General features: G+C 48.2%; 2 protein-coding genes across 4 annotated transcripts; both read right to left on the bottom strand.

Moving 5' to 3' along the window:
- Window positions 1-514: 514 nt before the first annotated feature.
- CHST12 (carbohydrate sulfotransferase 12) lies at window positions 515-7,602 on the bottom strand. Of its 3 annotated transcripts, none has more exons than XM_027656679.1 (2): window positions 7,554-7,602; window positions 515-2,250 (listed from the first exon to the last, which is right to left on the bottom strand). In XM_027656679.1, exon 2 carries the CDS (start codon window positions 2,153-2,155, stop codon window positions 896-898), a length of 1,260 nt encoding a protein of 419 aa, XP_027512480.1. In that variant the 5' UTR covers window positions 2,156-2,250; window positions 7,554-7,602; the 3' UTR covers window positions 515-895. The 3 variants fall into 3 exon arrangements, with proteins under 3 accessions (XP_027512480.1, XP_027512479.1, XP_027512482.1); XM_027656678.1 differs by lacking the exon at window positions 7,554-7,602 and adding an exon at window positions 7,408-7,504; XM_027656681.1 differs by lacking the exon at window positions 7,554-7,602 and adding an exon at window positions 5,855-6,505.
- Window positions 7,603-9,117: 1,515 nt separating this feature from the next.
- On the bottom strand, window positions 9,118-26,850 carry KIF19 (kinesin family member 19). The gene is made up of 20 exons (XM_027656384.1): window positions 26,770-26,850; window positions 24,471-24,551; window positions 22,095-22,205; window positions 21,091-21,178; window positions 20,360-20,496; window positions 20,085-20,210; window positions 19,289-19,483; window positions 18,344-18,496; window positions 17,360-17,482; window positions 16,350-16,503; window positions 15,235-15,409; window positions 14,676-14,865; window positions 13,835-14,105; window positions 13,544-13,665; window positions 12,620-12,762; window positions 12,049-12,154; window positions 11,111-11,566; window positions 10,662-10,815; window positions 9,908-10,015; window positions 9,118-9,390 (listed from the first exon to the last, which is right to left on the bottom strand). Exons 1-20 carry the CDS (start codon window positions 26,848-26,850, stop codon window positions 9,215-9,217), a joined length of 3,150 nt encoding a protein of 1,049 aa, XP_027512185.1. The 3' UTR covers window positions 9,118-9,214.
- Window positions 26,851-27,567: the final 717 nt, after the last annotated feature.

Below are 27,567 nucleotides of genomic sequence, written 5' to 3'. Positions count from 1 at the left end.
CAACCCCCAAAAACGTCAGGCACCATCCTGCAACAGGACATGTCAAGGGAGATGCTCCACACTAGCAAGGTATACAAGGGCTGAACCTCAGCTTTTTGGAGAGTAGAGTCCCACACTGCTTTCCCAAAAGCTGAGGCAGTGCAGAGGTGCTGTGTTGGCCACCTGCACGTCCCAAAGCACCTCACAGGCTTGGTGTCACTGCTCCCAGCGCTATTTCCTTCCTGTGACCCTGGCATCAGGCTCACCAGCTGTGAGCAGCACACGTCACCGGAGCCCTGGCGCTCTTCCAGGACTGTTTGGCAGAGTCAGGCACTGACCCATCCCATCTGCCTTGAGCCAGCTCGGAGCCGACCACCAGCAGACCTGGCTGGTGAAGGCACCACCGACATCCCAGCTTCCAGAGAGACCTGAGTGCTCTGCAGACCTCAGACCTCCAAAACAGCAGCCCTGAGACAACACACAGAGGCAGGTGCATAATTTCTTGGGGTTTTCTTTTACTGTTTTTTTTTTTTTATTCCTTCCCTTCCTTTGCCACGACACACGCTTTGTATTAAATATCTTAAATATATTAATTTTTAAAAAGTATTAATAAAAAGCTACTGAAGGACACAGTTGGCAGAGTGACCAAGGGCAGCGACCCATTGCAAAATATGGGGACATTTTAAAAAACAGAAAACCAATGATAACCAAAAAAATGGCATTTTTTGCATATGCACAGCTGACTGGAATACCCTGGATTCTGACATTATTGCAAAAATGGAAGGGGAAGCAGTAGAAAAAATATATTCCATTGTACCAACCTGTATGGGGAAGGGAGTTAAGAGCAAAAATGAGGAGGCTTTAAACATTTTTGGTATTTCAGATGTTCCCTCCCACACCCACTGCCCAATCACTTTTAGTCTTTAAGCAAGTTTTCTGGCTTGGGGTAGCCAAAGAGTACAAAATCTGCTTCGTAAAGCTTGTAGAGCTGCTGCCTCCAAGCCAGTGGGATTTTGGCAAACCAGTTATCTTCCCAGCTGCTGGCAGTCCTGTTCCTGTAGCTGGGTGGGAAGCGAAGCAGCCTGTCCACTTTGAGGAGCTGCAATAAATAAGCAGCATCCTCATCCAGCGTCTCCAGCTTTCCAATGAAATCATAGTCTATCTGGCACGGGTGGCACAGGCGGTAAATCTGCCTCCAGTGCTCATTGAAGGGGGTCATCTTCTCTGTCCTGGGATCCAGTAAGTACTGGATGAAGTCAGAAAAGGAGACTTTGAGGCCTGCCCCGAAGGCCTCGCTAACGGAGGTGGGGAGGTTGGTGTGGTTGGAGTAGAGCTTTAACATGGGGATGGCGAAACGCCGGTAGAACTCCTCGTTCTCCAGCTCAAATTTGCTGCGGAAGGCGGAGATGAGGCGGACAAAAGGGTCCCGCACAAAGAGGAACTTGGTGTATTTCTTCAGCTTGATCTTCATGAGGTGACGGGAGAACTTCCCGTAGCGGCGCCAGAATTTGTTGAACGTCAGGTGGGTGCTGGTGTTGTGGACGTGTTCCCGGGGGATGTCCAGAGGGTTCCGGTACGGGACGCCCTGGTCCAGGAGGCTCTCACTGAGCACAATCATCACTCGTTTCCAGTTGGTGCAGGCCACCTTGGGCACGTAGCAGTAGATGATGCCGTGGCGGTCATCCACGATCAGGTGGTTGAGCTCGTAGTTTGGGATGTCATCAAAGGAGCGCTCCTTGGTGGGAAAGGTGAAGCTGGAATTGGCACAAAACTCCCGCAGCGTTCTCTGCCTCTCCACCTGCAGCTTCTCTTGGTCCAGGCTGTTCCTGTCCTTGTGTGTAGACCAGTCATAGCCCCGCACCTTCTCCTCCAAATTACTCACCACGGGCTTGTTGGAGCCCTGGACAAGGAGCTGCTCTGTCTTTCGGGGGGTAGAGTTGTTCTGTCTCAGGCTCGAACTAAGAAGCTTTGCCAAAAATTCATCTACATCTGGCAAGGCTTCCCAGTCTTCACCTGTCGTGATACCAGGGATGGCTCCTGGGGAACGAGGCCTGGAGAAGGACGTGTGCAGGTAGAAGTGAGCTGTCCCCACGTTGTCCCAGTACACAATGATCAGGAGGATCATGAAGATGGAGACCAGCACCACAGAGAGACGGAGGAGCCGTGCTTTGGTCATCCTGACACCCACTGTGGTAGCTGACTTTCACCTGGATTCACCTCTGACTCACAGAGTGAGGCTTAGGATCCAGCATGGTGCTGCAGAGCAGGATCCTGGAAAGGTATGAGAAAAAAAAAAAGTCAGTAGAGCCCTTAATCCCTCTGGTTTAGAGAGAATGACCTGGTACAATCAAGACTTGTTGTGGGGCCAGCCATGCCCATTTTCACACAGGGAGAACTCTGAGAGTACCTAGAGAGACCCTGTGGAGAAGAGCTGACTGGCCAAAAGGAGGCACAATGTGTTGCAATTTTATCAGTTTCATAGCAATTGTGGCTTTTTATCAATCTCAAGCTTCTGGAATCACATGATTTCAAGAAAAGCTCTGTTTTAATTTAAAAAGATAAGTAAAATACAATGATTTCAGGCCTAGAGCTCACAGAAGCAAGTTTGAGAGTATTAAAATATATATGACCGTATACAGGAAGTATGCAGAGCCAGCCACCCCCTTGAATTTTACACATATCTAACACACAAGAAAAAAGAAGGCTTAATCCATGATTTTAAATTGTGATATCACAATGTGGTCTCATCTCCCCGTGAAGGTGCTCTGTGCTGAAAACAAATTCTTTATTGGAGTTACAAACACAGGGCTGAAGATGCCACTGCCTCAGTGCCTAAAGCAAGTCCCTGCTGAGAGAACATCACTGACCTGAACACACCATCTTATCAACTCTGTGTAGATAAGTGTGAAGGCACCCAGTAGATGTTCCCTCCACAGCCTTTCTTGATAGCTACTTCATTTTGTCAGGAACAGAGATTACACAAAGAGTTTTCTTACAAAAACCCCCAAAGGGACACAGCCCTGATAAGAGCCACTCATCAATAAAAATCTAAAGGAGTAATTACTTTTAACTGAATGATTTCTGAGATTAAGGATGCTCTGGTAAATCTGCGTTCGTGTTCAGACACTTGACTCGTAACCTCTTTTCCTCATTTAATGTAATTTATATTTCTATCACACTCATCACTAAACTCTTGATCACCAAAGACAGGCATGAAATCACTGTTATAAGGGCACCTCAGATCATCTGTTCTAGAGGGTGCAGCAGGTAGGCTCCATGCAGAGGCAGGCTGGCAAACCAGCCTTGTTCTCTCCCTCAGCCATCAAGGAGCCGGTGCCTCCAGCCAGGGAAGAACAACATAGCAAAGTGAGGAGCTAAAAGTAATCACTCCAATGTCCTCCTCCCCTCCAAGCACAGTCCAGGCCCTGATTGTAAACACAGAACAGCACCTACAGATAGAAAACAAGAACTACCCTTTCTGCAGCAATCCCAAATCTCTCCAATGACTTCAGAACAAACCCTGCAAACAGCAGCTCTGAAAAACAAAGCCACTTCAGGGCAAGCTGCCCTGAAAAACTTTTCAAAATGAAGGCTGGGTCTCTCTCCCAAAACACAGAGGTTGCTCCCCAGCCAATTCACATCACCCTTAAACAGCACCAACCCCACCCTGCAGAGAGATACAGAAGAATCCGAGTTCAGATATGAGGAAGTGCTGAGCTCTGTCGTTCCCAAGGAAAAGGTGCTCAGCACAGCCTTGCAGCAAATAACCTGGTAAGGAGCCCCCTTCATGGCTGTGCTTTTGTCTCAGGGGTGCCAGATTTTAACAACCAAACTCCAGGTTTGAAATATTAGACAAGAATTTAGTTACAAACAGGAACAATACCAGATATTGTTACATGTTGAAGCATTAGGTCAGCTTGTCCCAAAAGGCAGAAAACACAGATCTGAAGGCTTAGGGTTTCTCCACCCTGGTGTATTTATTTACAGTCTGGAACAAGGGAGAGCCAGAATTTCAGCAGAGCTGTGGCCTAACACATAGCTCTGCACTGCAACACCAAAAAGTACCTTTCCTGGAGCCAGGCTCTTATTCTGCCTGTGAAGAGGAGCTGGAGGAACTGCAGACATAACGTTTTACAGTCTGCAGAGCAAGAAGCAGGTATTACTCAGCAGTAATTCTCTACGTTTAGCTAGTCAAGATTGAGGATGGAGCAGACCTAAGAAGAAACACCCAGAGAGATGAGCATGGAGCTAAAGAAGGGCCAAATTACATATGTGCGTCAGCACTTCAAGCCAAGCATCTCTATCCAGCAGGAGAAGATAATGGAGGGACGCTGCCAAGCCTCCTGCTTGGCACACTCCTGGGTTTGTGTTTTGCCCAAATCTGTTCTTGCTTTTGAGCCCGTTTAGCTGCTCAGGGCAGGGACTGTTTCCCACTCTGGATGAATAGGGTGCCCACTGCGCACATAATCCCAGCACGCTGCGTTTCCAACACTGCTTGAGACCTCTGGGCTGGCTGGAATGCAGCAAGCCTGGAAAGCTGCACGGAGCATCCTTTTCTGCTATCCCCATACCCAGCAGGTTCCACAGCCCCGGGCAGCACAGCAGCCTGCTGACATTCCTGCAAAGCTGTCCCAGCCCAGGCGTGGACAGATCGCCCTCTCGGCAGCAGTGACAGGAGCAAACGGGACACTGTGTGTGGCACACACATTCCTGGGGCAAAGGGAAGGAGGGCTCTTCCTCAAAGCCACCATCGCAATGCAGCTTTACTGAGAGCACCCCAAGGGCTCCAGCCTGCTTTCCAGGACATGCACACAGGCCTGCCAGAGAGTTTGGCTTTTCCAAGACACACAGCAGTGAGCAGCAAAGGGCTCCACTTCCATTAACTCTACCAGTGCCAGAGAGGAGCCCTGGAAAAGAGCTGTAAGACAGCTTAATTCCTCCTCAGGAGGAAAACACTGCAGAAAACAGAGTTACTCTATTGATTACGATACATCCTCTTCCTGAGCACTTCACAAAGGATGCCAAACTAAAAGGACAAATTACAGGTCTCTGTGCACATAAGAGGGAACATGTCTCTGTCTTCCCCTTGCCAGAATCAAAAGGAGAAGTCTCCAGAAAGGGCCAAGAATTTACATTCAAGTTCAACCCAAAGTCACCAGCCAACAGGAACGTGCACCCGGATCCACACAAAGCTGCCTCTGTGACAGGACGCTGGCAAATTGGGAAGTGGACCAAGTGCTATAATCATCCTACAGAGTCCCCTGAGCAGCCAGCCCGTGACCAGCTCCAACCTGAACCTGGCCTGGCTATGAACCAAGGAGTCTTCTCCTGAGCCCAAGTCAAACACTGAGGTCTGAGGTCACTGTTCCCATTCTCTCCTATCAAACAATCACCTCTCAAACTTTCATTTAACACCAGAAAGGAGGGATGTGTCCCCAGCACTCCTATTGCAAAAGCTATTGCAGATGCAACTCCTCGGGGATTTGGAAACCTTATTTCCACTTCACAGCCCGATTGTAACTGTTTATTCTCAGGGTAGATAACAGCTTAAGTAATTTGTGTCTCCTTTTTCCTCTCTTCTTGCCTTTGTGCAAGGACTACATTCTTTCACAGCCTCACCGCAAAAGGAAGTAACTCCATCTCACTAGCAAGAGCAGTAAGGCCTACAGAAAATAAAGCAGGTTACACAAAGCCATGCACCAGAGACAAGGGGCAATAACCCCTCTCTGTGAACAGGCATGGTTTTGAAATGAGTGTGCCTCCAAAGGCTTGGGTGCAGGTCTCATCTCTTTGTATTTCCCCAGGCTTGTCCCTCTCCCACAGCTTCCCCCCAGGGAAGCACATGGCACAGGTCAGGCACTAAGTACCAGCTCACCTCCTCCAGCACCCACTCGTTCTAGCAGGTGAAGATAAGGGATTTCAGGTAGCTTGCTTGGGCTTTACCTCCTTCTGAAGACAGAAAGAAGTGGAATAAGAACTTTTAAAAACATACAACCTCCCTCAAAAAAATTCAAATGGATATTTTCCCTTGGAGCGCCTGCATTTACCAGCATTCACTGGACCCGTGCAGCCTTCTGTACCCACATACCATTGCACACACCTGGCACCAGTTGCACTTAGGGAATCACCAGCCTCTAGAGACATGGAACCAAGTTAATCTCCTAAAGGTGCAGGAGAACAAGCTACCACCAGCCAAAGCAGACAGACTATACCAAGAAGCAAATTTCATATGCTTGGCCATCACTCACCTCATTGCTTCTCCCCAGTTTCCCAAAAGTCTAGCACTTTTTGCAGAGCAGGGTGGTTTTAACCCATGGTTACATTAGTATTACTGCACAGCATAAGCAAAAAATAGGAATTGCATTGCATGTTTCACTCCAGCTTAGCACATATACCCCGGACCCTGAACATTCTAACCTACAGTCATGGCAGCTGTAGATTGCTGCGAATTGCTGCCAAAAAAGCCTGGTTTGTACAGGCTTAGCAGTGCCAGTTGCCTCTTTTTTAATGTCCATTCTTGGAAGCTGTCACAATAACAGTGTGTCTAAAATTTCCAGAAGGAAACTCCCAAAACACAGCATGTCCTGCACATCCACTACTTTTATCACAAACTTCCAGCACACGCATCTTCCCCGCCCTTACAAACGCAGGAAGCACCTCCGGCAGCCCCGGTGCTGCAGCCCGGGCCAGCAACACGCCGGGATACTCGTTGTGTGCCAACAGGGGGGCCAGAAACCAGCCCCCGACACCCGCACTGCCTGCGACCGCCTCGCGAACACCTGATTCCGGCACAGTTTCCAGCCTGAGCTCGGCGGTGAAGTTCTGCGCGTGGAGTTCAGGCGGGATTAGCGGCGCTTTCCGCCGGATCTCTTGGAGCAGCGCTGAAAGCCGGGCTCTGCGCTCGGGAGGCGGCCGATTCCCGGGATGGCTCTCGGTCGCTGCCGAGCCCAGCAGAGCACCGGCTGCAGAGCACCGGGCAGAGCTGCTGCTTCCAGCCTCAGGCCCAGCACCAGAGTCATTAAGGTTGGAAAAGACCTGTAAGATCATCGAGACCAACCCATTCACCAAACACTGTCAGCCCCGCCACCAAACCGCGACCCTCAGCACCACATCCACGTCTGCCTCCAAGGGGACGGTGTCACCACCAGTTCCCGGGGCAGCTCCTTCCCTGCCTCAGCTTGAGGCCGTTCCCTCTCGTTCTACCTCTTGCCACCCGGGAGAAAAGACCGACGCCCACCTGCCCACACCCTCCTCCCAGGCAGGGAGCGACAAGGTCCCCCCTGCACCCCCTTTCCCCTCGGCTGAGCCCCCCCTGCTCGCCGGGGAACGTCCATCCCGGCGGCACCGCGGGGAAGGTGAAGGAGAAGCGGAGCCGCCCCGCAGAGCCCCGCGCACGATGCCCCGTGTCCCGCCGGAGCCGAGCCCTACCTGGCACCGGGCAGAGCGCAGGGACGGGGAGGGGGGGACACCGCGCTGCGCCTCATAACCGGGGCTGGCCCGGCCCCGGGGCGGCGCCGCCTCACCGCGCCCCGCCCGGCCCCGCAGGCACCGAGCGGCCGCGGCCCCGCGCTCACCTCCCGCCGGGGAGCCTTCGCCTCCCTCCTCCTCCTCCTCCTCCCGCTCCCGCTCCGCCCGTCCCGGTCCCGGCGCCGCCGCCTCTCGCGAGACGCCGGCGCGGGGGCTCCCCGCGGGGCCGCGCAGGCGCCGCTCCGCCCGCCGGGGGCGGCCCCGGCCCCGCTGCCGGTGCAGGGGCGCGGGACACGGAGGGAGTGGGACACGGGGGGAGCGGGACACGGGGGGAGCGGGACAGCCGGGGACGCCCCTCAGGACCCCTCCCCCGCGCGCTGGGGAGGCGCTGCCGGACCCTCTGCGAGCGCCGCTGCACTGGGGGGAAAAAAAAAAAAAAAAAAAAAAATCGAAGTGTTTTCTTGTGCTTTCTCAGCGCAAGGAGAGGGTCCGACAAAGGGGGTGAGGGGTCCTGGAGCGTCTCTCTGGGAGCTGGGTTTGTTCAGCCTTCTGGTGCTTCGAGTGCTTGCGGGTCGTGCAGGGATGTGTAGTTCCAGGCTTGGCTCAGGAACTGCTGGCACACGTTTATCTTACACACACTCTGCTTATTTTATCTGTGTGCTCTTTTTTTTCTTTATATCTTTGTTTATCCAGAAGAATCAGCCCTGGGAACAAGTGTTCCTGACCTAGTTCACCATCACACTTCTGTTTTCTGTTTCATAAGGAAAATGGGCTGCGTGCTGGACCTGTTCACACACCTGGCATTGCATCCCCACCTCAGGGGTTTAAGACATTAATAAATGCAAGTAATTAAGCTTCCTCACCCCTGGAGTGAACTATCCCTCATCTTCCCCAGAGCAAAGCAAGGCTCATGGAGGAATAGAGAGCGTGCACAGTGTCACCCGATCAGAAAGAGCATGTAAGAGAATTCTTTGCAAGTGCTACAGCTGTAAAAAAGCTCTTCCTCCATTTGAAAAAAAGCACAAACCTACCTGAGATTGTCACCTTTGATACTTACAGGAGGGAAGACACTCCTGTATGGAGCACAGAGTCACCATTCAGTGCAATGACCAGAACCATTTTATTTGCATTATATTTAATAAGTCCTTTATGGAATAGGCTGCTGCCTGGAGACTTTTGTTCCAAAAAGAAAACCACATTCCCACAGTTTACCTCCAGGCTAGTAGCTGTTATCAGGGTCTTCACTTATCACCACACTGCCTCTCTGGCTGCAGCCTCACTGTATCTGAAATGCTCTGCAGATATACAAGAGCTTAGAGCAATCTCACAGCCAAAAACATCTGCTCACCCAAACAGCATTCCAGGCGGGCATCACACCTCCCAGCTTCACAGCAACACACAGGGACAGCAGGGAAGAATGGGGAAACTATTCCTCAGGCATTTACATTTGTTTTTAGTAATCAGGGAGCCTTTGGGATGCAGGGGTGGCATCCATACCTTTGCCCTGGGAAAAAAAGGCAGCTTGGTCTCAATGCTGATATCTTCTGGGAGGCAAACAGTGCTGGGAAAATGAGGTTTTCCTCTTCTCTTGGGCTCTCTTAACACTCTACTTGTCTTAAACTCAAGCTAACAGCTAGAGCACACAGTACAGAGGACAGACTTGAAGTAGGGATAGAGAAAAAGTATTCTACAGCATATAAGGTTCTTCTCCTCCCTGCTCGCCTCCCCTCTGCTTTTCAGCATCGCGACACAGAAGCCAAAATACATTTTAAGGCACATTTCTCCTGCATCTACTTCCTTGACTTCCAGCAGTCTTGAAATTGCAATCCCTTGGGGCCACAAAGAGTTCCTGCTCCCTGGGTGACTTGTATTTAGTCTTGGCCTGGCTCCCCAGGAGGGCGACTGGCTGTGGCTTTTGCCACCTGCTGGCACCATCTGCAGGCCCTGCAAGCAAGGGAAGATGAAGAACTTAGTCAAGTTTCTCACACTTCAATTTGAGTCTCATTTCCAGTTGAAATGGGGAAGAGACAGATTGCCACAGGCTGTGGAGGGGCGAGTTTGGCAAAGGCACTGGGATCTGCACATTGTTGCCTGAAGAAGATCCCGAGGTGACACCTTGGAAGCAGTTATGTTGACGTGTGGCTAGCTGAGATTAAATTTTGTCCTTTACATATGGATTAGACTGGGATTATTAGCACCTCTGAAAATGTTATTTCCTCTTCCTAGGAGGTTATTTTTGGCTAAGAGGGAGATGTTCCTTCTGGAACATTGCCCGTGTCATCTGTTGCAAAGAAAAAAGGCTTAAAACTTGGCCGCAAAACCTCTGCTCATGTGACTGCTTTCCCAACTGGACCATTTGTGTTGCATTTACAGCTCTTTTGGTTCAGATTGCAACAGAGCAAGTGCTGAAGAGTATCACAGTGCCTCCTGAGCCAGCCAACCTGGTATTTCATGCACTCACCCTTGGCTTGTTTCTGGAGGTCTTGTCCTTTGACATGATCAGCATTGCTGTGCTGGGTGGCACTTGCAGGAGCGTTGCCTTTTGGCAGTACCTTGAGTGGAGTCCCCTCTGTCGAAGGCAGGGAGAGCTTTGTTATAAACAGTGCGAGCAGAGCAGAGTTTAAAAGCATTTTGCAATGTATGAGTTGCTAATAGCTAGCCAAAATAAATTATAGCATTGTAAATCAAAAGTTAACCATTTTTTAGTAAAAAAAGTTAGACAAACTAAGGAGGATCAGTTACACCCCTTGCCAGAATGGGGAAGGATTCTGGCAATATTTCAATAGGATTTGGGTGTCCAGTTCTCCTAAACTCATCCTGGCCTTGTGTACCTGCACAAGGCAAAACAACTGAAGCTGACAGATGGTCAGCCCAGCTTGTCATGTCTTGGTATCCTTGCTGAGGTTTGGATGTGAAACACAGACTAAACTGAGATCAATCACTTGTTGCACATAAACACAATTGAACATTAATTCTTCCCCATAGGTTACAGGCATAGCTGAGGCAGTGGCCTACAAAGGATGTGCTTTCTTACCTATCAAAAATCCACTTAGACCATATAAAAACCAATCAGATCAGCTTACTAATCGTTCTGATCATCAGTGTTTACTCTGGCTTATTTCTTACATGACAATCCATCTTCAACAGAGCTGGTGCAGGATGTCACCGTCTGTCAGAGCTGATGTCAGGCACAGACAAATCTCTCTGGCCCCTACCTGACTGGTGGCTGGCAGGAGCCCTGACCTTTGTGGCAATGGATACACTTCTCACAGCTTTTGACTGAGGGAAGAGGCTGGCTTTGTGCAGGTGGTTCTCACAACCTGTGTCTGTGTTGGGGCTTGAGGGAGTCCAGGGCTTAGCATTTGAGATCTGAAAGACACCAAGTGGAGTTAACCTCAGTGGTGATGTCTCTGACCTCTGACTGTTGCCACATTGTACCAAAAAGATTCCTTTCCCACCTGACCGGCTTAGCTTGCTCTTTAGGCAGGAGGTCAAGGGTAAAGATATTTAGAAGAAGAATAAAGATATTTAACTTATTTCCCCATGCAGTTTGTACTACATTTCTCTTCCTGTATTTAAAAACCACCCTAGCTTCACTGGGTCTATGCCTTCTGCTCAACCCATCCCCTTCAGAAAGAAACACAAAGGGAGTTTGTGTTCCTACCCTGTGGAAGTTCGGTTCAAGAGAGCGAGATCTTTTCTTTCTGGCTGTCCTCCCAGCAGACACCTCCTGGTCTCTCCTGCTCCTCAGCTCTCCCCTGGCTGGGGAGCACAGCTGGCTCCCAGCTGTGGGCTCCAACAGCAACCCTCCAATACATGCCTTGTCTCTTGTCTGACAGTCTGGGGTAGAACTGGCCTTTGGATACTTCAGCTCAAGCACATCCTCCCCAGAGGTGTGGACTCCTCCTTTGCTCCCAGGGTCTCTGTGCTGGGCTCTGGAGCGGCGACTGGCTGCAATGAGGGAGATGCTTTTGGTGCTGGTGGCAATTTCCTCCAAGGTCTCTGGACTCAGTAGAACAGCAGCAATGTCTGCAGGTGACTTTTTCCCATGGAAGCCTAGAGAGGTGGGGGAGTGCAGCCTGGGAGTCAGCTTCCCTGCAGCAACATCTGCTGGTTTCTGCTAAAAATCAAAGCAATTGCAGCGTAATTTGCTTTTCATTCAAAGCTTTTATACTTTCCCCCTTCGAAGCACTTGGAAGACATTAAGTTTCACCTGAAATATTGTTACAATAACTTCTGTGCACAGAGAAACAAAAGCAAAGCTTTTTGACTGTGTATCTCCCATACACAGCCATGGCTACAGAGTCAGTCAGCCAGTGAGCAAGGAACTGATGAGCTCCTAACTGTCCCTCCTCTTCCAGGGTGCTGAGTGAACTGGACACACTGGAGATGGGTGAGTCACACAGAGTGCCTAAATTGGAGAAGGCAGTTAAGCCTTGGCCTCTTAGTTAAATCCCAGGTTTTAAACCCAAGGCCAGTGCTCTAGGAGCAATTTTACCACCTTCCTCACTATATTTAGCTGCTGTGCATGTTTTTGTCATCACAAGGGCAAGGTGCTTTCCACATCAAATGTGCCTTGAATTCAGTTCCTGCCATACTGACCTGCCGAGCTGGGCTTTTTGGCAAACCAGAGAAAGCTGGGCTGAGATGGGTGTCCAGAGACCCTTCCTTCCTACAGGGTGTTGTTTTAGATGATCTGCAGCTGCCACTGTGAACAGAATATGCCAGCAGGTTATGAGATGAAAGCACAGGTCCCTTATCAACAGGGAGAGATGCAACATGTTTAGCTGAGAGCTCTCAAGCTGTGGAGAAAGCCAGAAACCTGGCAAACATGATAATAAAGAACACAGCAAGGAATACTTCAGGATTCATGAAGGAGAGATATTTTGTCCCCTGATCCTCACAAACTTTGCTACTTTATTTGTTTTAAATGCTTGCCCACCAACAGAAGCAAATTGAAACTTGTCCCATAGCCTCTCTCTGCAGAGAAGGCTCCTGCTAAAACATGGAGCTGCTTTGCAAGAACAATGTACCGGGAAAGTCTCTTCTGGCAGATTCCAGTTTCTAGAGGTCCTTCCAGTTTGATATCTCCCAGCTTTGTGGACTTAGCTGGGAGCTACCAGGTCTCTGTGCCCTAGAGAATAAGTCTAATAATGAGAAAGACTCACATTACCTGTCTGAGTCAAGGGTGATGGAGGGAATGTCAAACTTCACCTCCCAGGGAATATCCTTCATGTTCCCAGGCAGACCCTTTCTGATCTCATCTTTATTAGGATCCAGACGCTGACTTACATCCAGAGAAGGGCTTTTGTGGGGCTGCAGGAAGAGGGAAGAACAAGACCCTCAGCAGATTTTTCTCACTGTAAAGCCCCTTCTGCAGCCCAGGCTCTCAGCCTGCATCACAAAGACACTCTTGATACCCCATGTGCTTCTGCATAGTTCCAGCCACCTGCTATTTGCTCCCCTCCTGTAGAGGGGCACTCAAAGTAGTTTAATTTCTCATATAACAACATGACTAACATTAAGTTTATTATTCAAGGTGAAACCCAACTCCTTGCCCTGTTCATTCTAGACAATCATAATAAACAGAAGACGCTGGTGCTTGGACTCCCTGCTGAAGGCTGGCAATTTCCTGGCAGCCCCTTACTGTCTCTCAAACACTGTTTTCCAAAAGAAAGGGGCCAGCAGCATGTTTCCATTCTGTCAGGAAAGATCTGAAGACCTCAATAACAACTGTGCCATGAGCAAGTAGATGTCTCTAGGTAAGAGTCTCCTTCAGCAGTCCCTTGGAGCGCTGCATGTTTGGCCATCTAACCTTTGCTTTTCTCTTTGCAATGAAACCAGTTCTCTCTCAAATCTGACACAACAGAAGCTGGGTCATTCACAGCACTGCCTGGGTGCTTCTGTGCTGCTAAAAGCCTTAATTCTCTGAGGTAAGGGGAAGGAGGGAAGGAGAGTAGAACTCCAGAGGCAACATGTTTATAAAACAGCGTGCAGCTTCTGACTGGCACCAGCCAGGTTTTTGTGTGAATCCATGGCCATGACAACATCATGGGATATCGTGGATTCTCCAGCACAACAGGCTGCTCTGCCTTACCCTGAGCATGCTGGACATCACTGAGTGTAGCAGCAGCAGGCGGTTCAGCACCCCCTCCTCCAGCTCAGAGAGGTGCAGGTGGTGTAACCTCTCCAGTGTCTCTGGGACAGGAATGTTCTGGGCTGGAGCAGAGATAAGGAGGAAGACTTAAAAATAACTCCTAGAGAAACAACAGAACTGTGAAGTCATGACACCCAAGACCATGTTTTCTGGATGAATTGTTCTCCAGTTTGCCATCAGAAAACAAAGCTTGGAGATAAGGACAAAGCAGGAGAAAAGGTGCTGCTTTACCTTTTATCAGCATATGCTGCTGCTGAATAATTTCTTCACAGAGTAACAAGTGCTGCTGCAGTTGCTGGATCACAAAATCCTTCTGGCACAATAGATTCTCCCTGTACAGTGTATTTGCCTGCAGCTCTGTGTTGCCAAGCTGAAGCTCATGGGCTCTGCAGAGAAGCCTGAGCACCTCCTGCTGATCCTCACTAGTGATTTGTCTGGGGAAAAACTCCTCCATCTGGGAAGCTTTTTCCTTGGCATTTGCTAAGTGCTGCTCCAGCTCTGTCTGAAAAAGACAGATAGGGGTTTGCCAATGCAGCTCAGCTTCTTGGGCAACAAAGGCATTTGAGCAAATCTTTGCTGTGTCCTTCATGCTGAGATTGAAGTAATATCTACAAGAAGTATTTTGTATTTTGCTTGTTCTATTACCAGCCACCATATTTCAGTCATGGCAGATATGTACAGATGCACAGTCCTCGCCTAGAGGAACTCAAATGTTAATGGGAACTACCCAAAAAAGCAATGACTAAAAGCAATTACCAACACATTGAACAACCAGTGAGTGACAAACCCTCAAAATGGAAAGGATTAGCTCACTTATAGGTAATACAAGCCCAGTGGGTGCTTTTCCCTCATCCTAAAAACCACAAGGACACAGGGATGATGCAAAGATCAATCTTTCCATGCTGCTTCCTTCAGCACCCCAAATTATTTAAGAGTCCAGCTGCCCCACTGCTTCTGTGGTGTGAGCCCAAATCCACATGAACCTCTGAGTTATGCTGCTGCCATCCTGCCCTCAAGCACCCACCAGCCAGGAGGCAGGCTATAAAGCCTAAGGGCATCTTCACCTCCTCACCTTCAGGGCCGCTGTCTTGCGCTGTTCTGCCAGCAGAAGGTCGATCTCTTCTCTTGCTACTGTAACTTCATGAGGTTCAGGTGAATTCGTGACATCCACTTCCCTGTCTTCCTCCTCCACTATTTCTCCTTTCTCCTCCTTTGCTGGCATGTCATCCTTACATGCAGCCTGAGCCTTCTCTCGTTCCCAGCTGCCAGCCAGAAAAAGAAAGGAACTTCTGGGACATAGTGACATAGCTCTAGTGGTGCATAGCCCTTCATTGTGTCTGTCCAGCTTGTTCTTCCACGGCAGCAGCAGAAATAATTAGTCCAGGCTGCTTTGGAGCTAGACAAACCACTCAGAAGAGCACAGTTAGCTTCCTCCCCTTTGTAAATCTGTAAGACAGGCCTCCTATGTGTTCTTTCCATGGGAAGGACAGTGCTTTTCCCCACTTTTAGTCTTGAGCCTAAACTCGATGCAATACGTGCTGGTTGCCTTATGGAGCTACACCCTACTCACTTCCCATGGCAAGTTTGGAGGTCCCTGTATACATTGTGCAGGAAGCTAAGGAGGCACTCACTCAGCAATTGTTAGGAGGTGCCTGCAGGTATCCACGTGCAGCTCAATGTTGGTGTTTTCCAGCTCCATCAGGCTGTGACACATCTCCATCTGCTCCCTGAAAGCCCCGATCAGCTGCGCCCGCAAGGTGCTCATTGCTTGGCTGCTGGGTGCCTCAGAGCCCTGCTGCCCCTCTGCTGCAGGAAAAGACATTTCTGAGCTGACGTTAGGCCAAGTGAAATTCTGTGAAGTCCCCCCAAAAACTACTCTGGGACCAAGCCACATGTAATGACACATTCATTTACAGGACTCTGCCTCATTCCGCAGTCTTGTCAAGTTCATCACGTGCCGAGGAAATCTGGTATAGCTTTATATTATTAGCAATAAATAGGGCTCATTGCCATGCTTTTGTGAATATTAAGAGGATACTGCATTGCAGGGACTTCTCTTCTGCCTTTACACCCACCAAAACCAAAAAGGTTTTCTGTGCTTGTTATCTAGAAATGACCTTGGGTACTGGTAGCAGAGGCCTATTATATCTCATGTCTAGTCTGTCAGGGAACTTGACTATTTTTATTTCATTTCTTACCAGGTTCACTGACAAAAGGAACAATCCCTGGGGCAGAACAATCAAGTGTTTTAAAATCTTTGCCCTGCCTGTCTCTCTGGTTTTTTCTTTCTTTAATTACATGCAACGAACCATAGAGCAGAGCTCAGTGTCCTGACACAGCCTCAGAGCCCGTGATGACGCAGACTACAACAACTTGGTCACCTCTCTGTGACAGACAGGACTTCCCCCAGCAAATGCCACCATTTGATGTCAAATCTCTTTTCAAGGGCAGGTTTGTGAAATGTAACACGTTTTAATGTTGATGGGGATGCTGAGAAGGGTGATATCCAGAGTCACATGGTACATCAGAGAGAAGCTCCTGCAGAAGAACAACCTCAGCTCCCCCACCTGCCTCCACTGCCCATCAGACTGTGTTTTCCACTTCGCTTCTCTACAAGCATTGCTGAGCTTTCCCCAGTGATGTCTGCACAGAGACCCACCAGGCACTGCCACAACCCACCCACACAGCTCCACTCCCTCTCTCGTCCTTCCAGACACCCCAGAACCATTCCAGCTCCTGGCTCTACCTTGCAGAACCCCGAGGTCGGGGCCAGCTGCACTTTTCTCCTTCTCCTGGTCCTCGACCCTTGCCTTCAGATGCTCGATCTCCTTGCGGAGCTCCGCGATGATGCCGGTGTACTGGTCCAGGTGGTAGGAGACATTCCTCAGGTTACACTTCACCTGGGGAGCCAGAATAGGTGAGTGTTGGTCCCACGATTGGTACTAGGGCTGCAAACAAACCCAGGCTTTCAGCTGGAGGGCACTGAATCTTGTGACAGGAAAGGATTTTCCCTTGTGAGTGGGGAGACTAAGTTAGTGGTTTTCCCTAATCCTTGGAAATTCCCAAAAAATGACAGAGAAAAGCCAGGGAGCCTGTGTCCACAGGAAAAACACACAGATCCAGAAGGAAGGAAAACCTTGTTGTAGATCACTGTTCCTCTTCCTTCACCCCATGAGCCTCTCCATTTTATTCTTCATTGCTATAGGCCTTTAGTTCCTTTTCCAAGCCCAGCATCCACACTGGGACATTCCCAATACACTGTCATCATCTTCCATCCATCATTCCTTGTGTTGCGCACCCAGATCCATACTAGGCACATCGTCCTCTGCCTTTCCATTATTCTGCCCCCTTCTTTTCACCTTCAGATTCCTCTTCTCATTCACAACCCAAACAATTTGCTTTCCACTCTTCCCTTCATCTGTATTTCTTCTCTCACTCACACTGAGACCCCACACCAACCTGCACTGCCCCCTCCTGAAGTAGGTTCTCCCTTCACCCACCACATCTTCTATTTCCACTTGAAAGCTTTTAGTCATAGAGTCATGGAATGGTTTGGGTTGGAAGGGACCTTAAAGATCGTCTCTAAGGCAGGGACACCTTCCACTAGACCAGGTTGCTCCAAGCCCTGTTCAACCTGGCCTTGAACAATTCCAGGGATGGGGCAAGCACACCTTCTCTGGTCAACCCATGCCAGGGCCTCACCACCCTCACTGAATCTCTAAGCCCAAACTCCTTGGGACTGGTTTGCTCTGGTACCTGTGTCTTGATGTTTTTTGCTCGGTAGGCATAGATCAGGGTCATTCGAGATTCTTCAAAGGAGGAACTGGCTGGGCTGATGTGTGCAATCATAATGGTCCTGCTGTTGCCCCCTAAGGAATCCTGGAGGGATGCAATGTTGGTGTGGTTAGTAGGGATGTGATAGGGTTTTGCTGCTCAGGGGTAACCACTGTGTCTGGGTACCCCTGCAGTTCATTGAGATTCTGATGGAGAATCCCAATTAAGAGTGAAGGAAGTGCTGGTAAAAGACCATTCATTAGACCCTCTCACTACCAACAGCAAAATCAATAAGTAATTAACTTGCTACAAAAGAAGAATTTTTGCAAGAGAATTGCAATTTCCACAAATGCACTGGCAGCTTCTGAATTCCACTCACAACAGAAGCCTTGAGTTTCTTTCCATCTCTCCTCCTCCCCACTATCCTCTAGAAAACACATCTGTCATGCAGCAGCAGTGATAGCTCAGCACCAAGGCTTGAGGGGAGGTTCATAAATGAGGTTGTAAAGGATCCATAAAATAACCAGCGTGGCAAAGAGTGTGTCTGCAGCCTTTCTGATTTCCTAAGGGAGAGACAACTTGTGACAGCACACAGTCACTCTAAGTCTTCCTTCCTCGTGCCCCAACAAATTTATTGGCCAATTTCAGCCAAATCTTATAGAAGGGATAAAACATTCAAAGGCAGTAAGTTAATTTAAGGAATCCCTGGTCACTTGTAAGCTTTGAGATGTACGACCCAAATCTTTAGGGTTGCTTTAACCCTATAGAAGGTCCTCCCTTAATCACAGAGATCACATGTAACAGGCACAGCTCTGTCCCAGTCATTGCAAAGCTCACGTGAGATCCTGGAGGAGCATTCCAAGCTGGATAATGGCAATGCACAGGGATAGTCAAGGATCAGCCCTCAAGCCCTGATGTGAGCAGTGATGCCAAGCCCCATGTTGGGTGCAGGGGGCTGTGCCCCACCTTCAGCAGGCGGGTGAGTTTGCTGTCTCGAAAGTTGACAAACTGGGCCCGGCTCCCGCCCTTCTCGCTCAAAGCGTTGATGCAGTTGCCTAAAGCCAGCAGGGAACGGTTGATGTGGGCTCCTTCCTTCATCCTCTTGCCCTGGTTCTGAGTCTGTTGGGAGGAGAAAGTGGGAAGAAGGACAGACAGACAAACCCCATGCTTGAGAACAGTGGGTCTGCACCTCGGGAAGATGTGCGGCATCACTGGGGTCAAGGTTTGGATATCAAAGCAATGCCTCCTGCAAAAATCAACCTGAAAGTGCTGGGTTAAACCCCCCTCTGAGGCACAGAGGTGCTGATAGGAATAAGTTTCTTGGAGAATGGCCCAGGTTTGACCTCTTAGTTCTTAAAAGATAGCTATTAATTATCTTCTAAAGATTGTTTCAGAAATTAAGGTGCATAACTACATCACTCCAGAATTTCTGGTCTCAGTAAAAATACTTGGTATGTAAAATCTCTCTTCTTCAAATCACCTCTCCAAGTTCAAGCATTTCCTCCTTCCCATAGGAGCCAGCTGACTTATTTTCCACCCACCAGCATCCCTCTATTCCACCAGCACTAGCTTTCTCTCCAACAGCCCAGCCAATCCCTGCCTAACAAACCACAGCTTCTCTTCAGATGTGAAATTCACTGCTGTTTTTTTCAGACCTAAGGGAAGGCTTGAACCCAAAAGCAGATTTACGTTTTTCCAATTACTGCAGCTGGCCTAATAAAAGGTACCACCAATATCTCCACACTGAGTCATTATTTTCAGGTTGTCTCAGGTACAAACTACTGCCCTGAAGCAGCAGAGAAGTGCACAGTGCCGCTCCTCACCCCAGGGCTGAGGGCAGGCAGACCCCACGCCCAGCAGGCCAGGGAATCGAGCCAAGTCTCACCAAAAGCTGCTGAGTTCTGGCCATACCTGAGCTGCTCTCTCTGACCCTGCCAAGTCGACCATGAAGAGCTTCCCAACCCGGACTTCCTCGCCTGTCTCCTTCCGTGGGCTCCTCCGTGTCACCGTCACCTGCAGCACCGCGTGCGAGCGGGAGGACGCCCCGTTGGCCGCCGTGGGCTCCTGGGTGCGCTGCTTGTTGCCTTTCATCAGCAGCTGCATGATCTGAAGGGAGCAGAAGAGCCCGTGGACATGCACAGCTCTGCCTGAGCCACAGCACAGCATTCCCTCAGACTGAACCCCTCACCCAGGGCGCTGGCAAACACCGTTCTGCTCATGCAGGCAGGGGTTTGCTGTTGATTTTCCCCAGATCTCTCCCTGTGGCTCATGGGGAGTGTGAGTGTGTTGTGTTTGGGGCTGTTTTCTGTGAGGCCTGCTTATCTCACATCCAAGGCACATGTTTAAGTGCACATCAGTGTCGCTCAAGGGGGTTTAGTTAATTCTTCTCACTCTCCAAATGGTTGTTGACACGTGTACACAAATCAAAGCACTCCTGCCCTTCCCAGAACGCAGGGTGCACCCTGGGGAGGCAGAGCTAGCAGATGGACAGCTGGGGATTTTACCCTGGTTCCTACACCTCACTTGACTCCCTGATCAGCCCTTTTCATATAATTCATCACATTAATCCAGTCCCACCAGTGTCCTGCTACAAAATGTCCTTACTACTGAGTAAGTACAGGCAATAGGAAAGTGTCAAGAAATTTTAAAACACTGCTGCATGAAAGCACAAACACCCTCCCTTTCCCCTCACTGCAGACCACAGTACCTCCTGAGCATTTGTAGTGGAGACTTCTGTAATTCCTGCTATCTGGATGCTGCCTCTGGAGTCCTCTCTCAGGTCTAAGAACCCTGAGGATGGGTTCAGGAGGTCACGGATCACTTCATTATAGATCTGAGGGTAAGAAATGGCAGGTTGGTTTGAGACTAGCACTGGGTCCTTAGGGTTGACCTGATCCTGCATTTCAATGGGCAGACTCAGACACCCCACTTCCCATTACAGCTGCTCCACAGAGGCTGGATCCAAGGCAGCACAGACCTCACCTCCAGGTAGGACATGGAGACTGTGTAATCCACCTCCTCAGCAGTGGCTCCAAGGCCCTTGAAGAGGTCACCAAGAGCACGGATGTAAATCCCCGGTTCACTGTCTGTGCCCAGCATCGTGTAGGTTTTTCCTGTTCCTGTTGAAGATAAAGAGAGCAGCAGCAAAGCCCAACTTCCACTTGAGAAAGTTTCCACAACAAGTGATACCTGGTTTCCTAGGGATTTCTGTGCTTTACCCCCTAATTTCCTCCAGTTACTCCCGTTTCTTATGCTGCAATGACACTGCCTGAGGAGTGACACGGTGCATGCCATCCAAAAAGAGTGGGCAGAGGCCTGGCAGATGGGCAGACAGGTAGGGTAACTGCTCACCAAGGTGTTCAGAGCAAGAGTAGAAATATATTTTCATATACTCTGTTCTGTATAAATGCTTTCTACAGCTACATTGGTTCTCCTGAGATCAGCCTCCAGCACTGCACAGATGCCCTTATTACCTCCTCCTTTTAATGGGAAGATTTGTCTCTACTGAATTCTACCTCAATTAAGTGACTTTTCAAATAAAGCAGCTTCACCGTTACTTTGGCATTTCAGTGAGGTTCACGCTTCCCAATGAGAATGGTATTTTAATGCTTCACTCTTGTCCTCATAGCAAGCACTTAATTGGCTCAATATTTCTGGCTTTCACTGTGATATTTTATTCCTCTGGAGCAGTACAGCTACAGGAACTACTTTACCTGTCGGACCGTATGCAAAAATGGTTGCATTGTATCCAGAAATAACTCCTTCTATCAGGCTTTTGGTCGTGGACACATATACTTCCTCCTAATTCAGTCAAAAAAGCACAGATTTTCGGTCAGGCATAACAGCTGTTCAAATATCCTATAAGTAATTGCATTCCCCATTATTTTCTCACTTTATTTTAGAAATTTCCTGGGCTTTGGAAGGATTCTCAAGCTGTTTGAATTCTGATACATCATCAAAATGAGCAGAAAAGCACAGAGGTTTATTGAATTTTCTAAAGGCAGGCAAGATGCAGGAGCCTACTGAAAGAAATAACCTTAAATATGATTATTTTCTTGGACTCTGACCATGAAATACTGTGTCTTTTTCTTTGTGTCTGCTGAAGAAGGGAATAAATTCTCTCCATGACCTTATCCTTTATGGAGAAGTGCCACTGGGCCTCCAAAAATGTCTCAGGTAGCATACAAGGCTGCCACTCTGAAGTTGGATGTGAAAGAGAGCACAGATGACCAAACAGCTATGAGAAGCAAGGCTGTGGTGATCACAAAATGCAGGTGCTGATTAAATCCTCACAGTGTAGCTCATACCTGTCTGCAAAACATGGCTCAGTGAGGGCACCAGAGCTCCCTCCATGAGCCTGTAAAACCACAAAGGCACAGGGAAGAGCTGTGTGAGCAACAGAGCCAAAAACATGACAGTGATCTCATTCCCCAGAGACCTTGGGAGACAAAGCTCTTCATCCCTGCTCAGGTCTGTTGCCCCTGGGGGGTCAAAGCAGGAGGGAGAGGCAGACTGAACACTGCACATGTCTCCCCCCACTTGTCTGGCAAAAGGAAAACCCTCACAGCCCTCTCACCTTCAGCACTGTCACCTTTTATCTGGGTGACATGTGGCCTCTGGGCTGTGCAGTTCTACTCACCTGACAAAAACATTCTTCTAAGCAGGGAAAACAATTGTAGTGTTAAGCCTTTGGATTAAAAAAAGGGAAGGCTGTTACCTGGGTTGCTGTGTGATCAAAAACCACGTCAAATACAAAGGTTTTTTCTCGGGATCTGTTGGCTCGCAGGATGTCATCTGGATCTTCACTTGGATCCATCAGGACCACCCTCTGTTACAGGACAAAGTCAGAAGATGAAATGTTAGGTCTGGGTTTGGTTAACAGCCTGTGGGGATTCCTTACAGCACTATCCCTTGGCCAGGGGAATGCTGCACTACAGCCTTGCCTGAAAACACATACACACAATGCTGAGGCTGACAGACTTGGTTTTGCAAGTGATGTTGCAACTCCTGTAATTTGGAGAACTGCAAAATGCTTTGAAGGTCTGTTGAGCAGTGGAACAGTCGCTGGCATTGGGCAAGAGCAGTGGTTGCAGGGACATGACACTCAACAGGCCCCCATGCAGGCAGGAGGGGACAGGACCTCTTATCTCAATTTTCAGCTACGATTCAGACAGGAATTATGAAAGAAAATAGTCAAGTTCTTCAGGAGAACCATTGCCCAAAGTCATCTGCCAAGGCCTTTTGAGCAGCAGGACTGATTGAAATACCTGCATTGCTCAGAGACAGAAACTTCATTCCATTTCTGGCTTTTCTGAAGGAAAAAACAAAGGTAGGGGAGGAGTTGCAGCAGGTTACAGAACTGGTTCTGTTTTCTTTCAGTCCTTTAGGATCTATTTTAGTACATGACTATCAGAGTGTATTATTACTGTGGAGAATGGGTTTCTGCTCCACTGAGATGGCTCATAAGGAGATGCTCAAGGCTCAAGGGAAGGGCAGAGAGCCCTGTGTCTCCTGCTCCAGAGCAGCTTTCACTCTCTCTCAGGTAAACAGATCATTAGATAAGCAATTAGAGCATAAATCAACCACTACTTGACTGACAGAATAACTGCATTGGTGCACCAGGAGAGAGACAAGTATCCAGGACAGGTGCCCATGGAGTTCAGGAAATGTCAAAACTTTGGGTTTTCTTTTTCTTTTGCATTTCCCGCTAAATTCCAAATCTCTAACAAGTACCTCCTTGATTTGCAAGTTTTCAATTAGCAGAATTACTTTTTTGTTGTTGCTTTTTAAAAATTCTGTAGTTTTCACTGGTCCAGCTCAGGCTGGACCTGAAGCTTAAAAACCTGAAGCAACACAAGAATAAACTCCAAAGGGAACTCCTGGTTTGTCCTCAGCAGCAGGATTTGCCTGCAAAAGAGGGATTGACACTTAATCACATGCACATGCAACTGTGACAGGCAAGAGCAGAGCTTGGAGAATGAGGTCATCATGTTTCCTTTAGAAGTTTAGGAGCATTTACTAACACTTTCAGGCCTCTTTTACTGAGCTCTTGTAACATCCAAGTTTTGCTCACAGTGTATCCATGCATCCAAAGGGCCCTTTTCCAACCTGGGGCTACTGCCTGGTCTAACCAGCAGTATTCTAAAAGCACAAATCTTCTGTGTCTCTTCTGCTATTGCATCAAGCATTAAAACACAACAAGCCACTAGCAGAGTCAGTTTTGAGTTAGAGTTAATAAGCAGACAGAAGCAGTTCTAAATGAGTTCAGCTGAGAGTAAAAATAGAAGGGAACATAAATGCAAATCAAAATACACCAGAAAATCTAACTACTTCAATTGCCCAGTCAATTAATTTGCTTTCATAATTACAGTTATTTGCATTATTAAGAGAAAAGCATTCTCATAGACAGAAGTTACTCAGACTAATGCAATGCACATTTCCTTCCCAGATTTCCATTAGAGAAAATAGATCTTGGGGGAGATGATGCAAGTCTGAATAAGCTGTATAAAAATAAAACTGATACCCTTGTGAGATTAATGGCTGCTTTAAAAATAGAAAAGAAAAAAAAAAGGTATTTCACGGGTAAGGTGCTAAACAAAAATTGCATTTGTAAGATAATCCATAAAGGGGAAAGAGAGATTCATGTTCTCTTTGCTTCAGAGGGCTTCTATCATTTGACTATTGAGTGGAGACCAGATATATTACAGAATTAGTCTGTGTTCAGGAAGGGTTCAGAGATAGATCAACTGAAGCACAAAAGAAAATAATGGGATTTACATTGAAAACGAAGGTAAATAACAAGGACACAATAAAAATATGTAAACAGATATAGCAATGTAGAAGAGGTAAGTGGGGGCCTCCTGCAATTCCTGCCTCTGAAAAAAGGGGAGCAAGAGGTGGGAAATGCAGAACTGGAAAAAAGAGGTGCCATTGCATGGGAAGCTGCATCCCTGCTGTGTCCCAGCAAGGGCAGGGGTTTTGCAGGATTTGAAAGCAGGTGCTTTCACATGGACCAGAAGAGCCAGAGGCTTGGGGTGGCCCGTGGGGTACCCAGCAGAGTCCCCAGTGCCCATGGTGGGGGTCCCCAGCTCACCTGCTCGCCCACTCTGCGGGCAGCGAGCGCAGCTCCCTCCTCCACTTCGGCCTTGCTGAGGGGTCGGATGCGAAGGGCCACCTGCACACACAGCACACACATGGCTTGTCTGTGCTGAGGCCACCCAGACATACCTGCAGCAGGGCTCAGCTCTGAGCAGGCACCAGCAAGGGCTACAGCTTCTCGCTGAGTCTCTTCTGCTGATCAAACTCAAAACCTTAAAGTTTAAGGCCTAAAAGTTTAAGGAAATTTATAAAGTTTAAACGAGTTCATTCTCTCGTGATTTGCACTTTTATCTTGACAAATTCTTCCTCCCTCTTCCCCCGTTTCTGCCTCTAACACAGCAAGACTCCGACTGATTGACAGAGAAGGTGGCAGAGTGAACTCAGCTGTGTCATTGCAGCTGCCAGCAGGAACCTTCGGAGGTCTGGGACCATGGTACCAACAGTCCTAGGGCTGAGCACGATTACAGATTCCCCTGGTGCTTCCAAAACACTGATTAAAGTTATCCATGACAAAGAGAGGGAATTGCATTTCACTAAGTACCCATTTTGTTTAATCCCAGGTAGCAATCCTTATGAGCCTGTTCAACCAGATCAGAGCAAGTTGGCCCTGATCTGTGCAGTTCCCACAGGGTTCCTCAGGAGCTGGAATTCATTGCAGGACTGATTATAAAGTAGCAATTAACTGCCAGTGCCTCGTGCCACAACTCAATCAGCCAGAAACACACTGCTTTGCTTGAAAGGCAGACGATAATTTGACTCGAAGATTTAAAACACAATGGCATAACTTATTTGTCAGCATTAATAATAGACAAGAGCACATGTATTTCAGCCTGTTTAATCTACATGTGAAGTCACAGGGAAAATGTGGTGTCACAGATCAGCTGTGGGGTTAATTGGGCCCCCTGAAGCTGAGGTCCTGCTCTGGCCCTGACTCACTTTGCAGCTGTGGCACAACCCCAAACCTGTGTGCCTGCTGGAGGGTCTATTTGAAATCCCACCTAACAGCTGTCCTTGAGGTCTCAGTTAATAACAAAGATTTGAAAAATTTTATTTTCACTTTTCCATGGTTTTTTTCCCCTTCCATAAAACACAGCAACGTCCCCTTTGCAGCTCCTGCCAGGAGAGCTGATGCTTCTAAAACACTGCACAGCAACACCACATCAGGAGGGTGGGAGTTATCAAAACAGACTCGTTCTACAGCCCTACCAGTCACAAGCAGCTAGTTTCTATAGGAATCAGATTTATTTCCACAATAACAAGCTATGTGTCAATTAAATGAGGGTTTCACAAACAGCTCCCAGTCTTAAGTACTGTAGAAGACAATTTTGAGTAGCTCCAACGAAGGAGCATTTCTTCACTGGGAACATCTCCGAGTACAAGTTAAGCTCCTCAGCTTTGGATAGCTTTTAATATTCACAAGAATAAGTTAATTGTTGCAGCTTCATCATCTCCCTAAACACAGCTGAGTGACACTGTTATAAGCATCTCATTCCCAAGGGCTGAACTAATCTCTTAAAAGCATTTAAAAATATTATCTGGTACACCATAATCCCAAATTCTGCAGGAGGCAGAGGGGATCGTGCAAGTCTCTCTTGAACAGACTTAACCTTCAGAATGGTCCAGTTAATCACAGTATTTGTGAGCCCCAGCTAGTGAGGGTAAGAAAACAAACCCAAATAAGCAGCATGTGGAGCTGGGTCACACCAAGTACTAAGGCTTTTCCTTGCATTAGAGAGGAATGCAAGGTATTCCACATGTTATTGACTTTATTTTAAGGGATTCCAGTATGAGCAGGGGTTTCTGTGTTTGCCCCAGTCATGTTCCAGCACACTGTGATAGCAATGCTTCAATTTAACTGGGAGGCAGAGGGTTGAAGGTTGAAACTTGGGAGAGGATTACATTTTCAAAGCATTCCTCTTACTGGGATCAACAAAGAGAGATGCAGGACTGTAATCCCAGCTGCTTTTGGCTGTTTATTGTGAATATGTCAGACCCCAAAAAGACAGGCACACTGAGGAATAACTACCATCACCATCTGCCAGGTTACCCAGCCTCACCTGCCCTACAGCACATTTTTTTTCCTCTGCAGGACACTTATACACAACTTTTGCTTTAAATCATGCCCAGTTAGCACAAGTCTGAGTTTTTCTCTGTGGTTCCTGGACCACAGAGCCCAGGAACACCAGAAGACAGCTGGAGAACACAATATATAAGGATACTGAAGGATGCCAGGGCTGGGTACAACCCAGCTGCTCCTCCCCATCCCATTTCCTCCCCTAAGCAAGTGGACTCACCGTCAGCTGCTGCTCCTTCATGGCCGAGGTGTGGGACGATCCCAGCTCCAGGCTGGGGGATTTGCCCAGGGAGGAGCACATGGAGCTGGAGCCCTTCAGGCTGCAGAGGCAGGAGACTGAACAGTTCAGAGGCAGCAGCCATCGCCCCAGGGATGGAAAGGAGAAGCAACACCTGCGCTCCCCCGGGTGGGAGGTGACTGCAGGCACAGGGAGAGGCGGCAGCCACACGCTGAGCCCCGGGGCAGGAATGGGCTGCAGGAAGAAGCACCTTGCACAGGAAACAGTGAAAGGGGTCAGGATCAGCAAAATGACCCCCCTAAAAGACCAAATTAAGGCCCAACTCACTGAGTAAACTTCCACTGCACTGTCACTTCACACACAGTGGCATTTCACGATTCCCACATTCAGGAAGTCAATCCCCTTCAGCATTTTTAGTGTTAGTCCATTCATCACAACCTATTAAAAAAATCACAAAGACAAGATCATCTTTTGTCTTCATTATTTATTGACAGTAAATGAGCCAAAGCTCATGAAAGTTACAGTAAGGCTTTATAAAAAATATTAGAATTTAAGTAGTTAAAGCTTAGTATAGGAAGTGAACAAAATTTGTTCTGTGGTTTGCATTAAGGGCTGTAGGTGGTTAAAAGGTCATGAGAATATTTATTACAAATTCAAAACAAAGACTGTGAGAGTGAAGACTAGCCCAGGATTATATGAATTGGTCCAGTTAATCTTGCTATTTAAGAACAATCATTAAAAATACTTTATAGAATACATTAACAAAAACAATGAGAGATA

This window comes from Corapipo altera, unplaced genomic scaffold (assembly GCF_003945725.1).
Source record: "Corapipo altera isolate COAL_440 unplaced genomic scaffold, ASM394572v1 104, whole genome shotgun sequence".
Classification (NCBI taxonomy): Eukaryota; Metazoa; Chordata; class Aves; order Passeriformes; family Pipridae; genus Corapipo; species Corapipo altera.
Note: the sequence above shows the minus strand (reverse complement) of the source record. Positions and strands in the feature narration are given on the sequence as shown.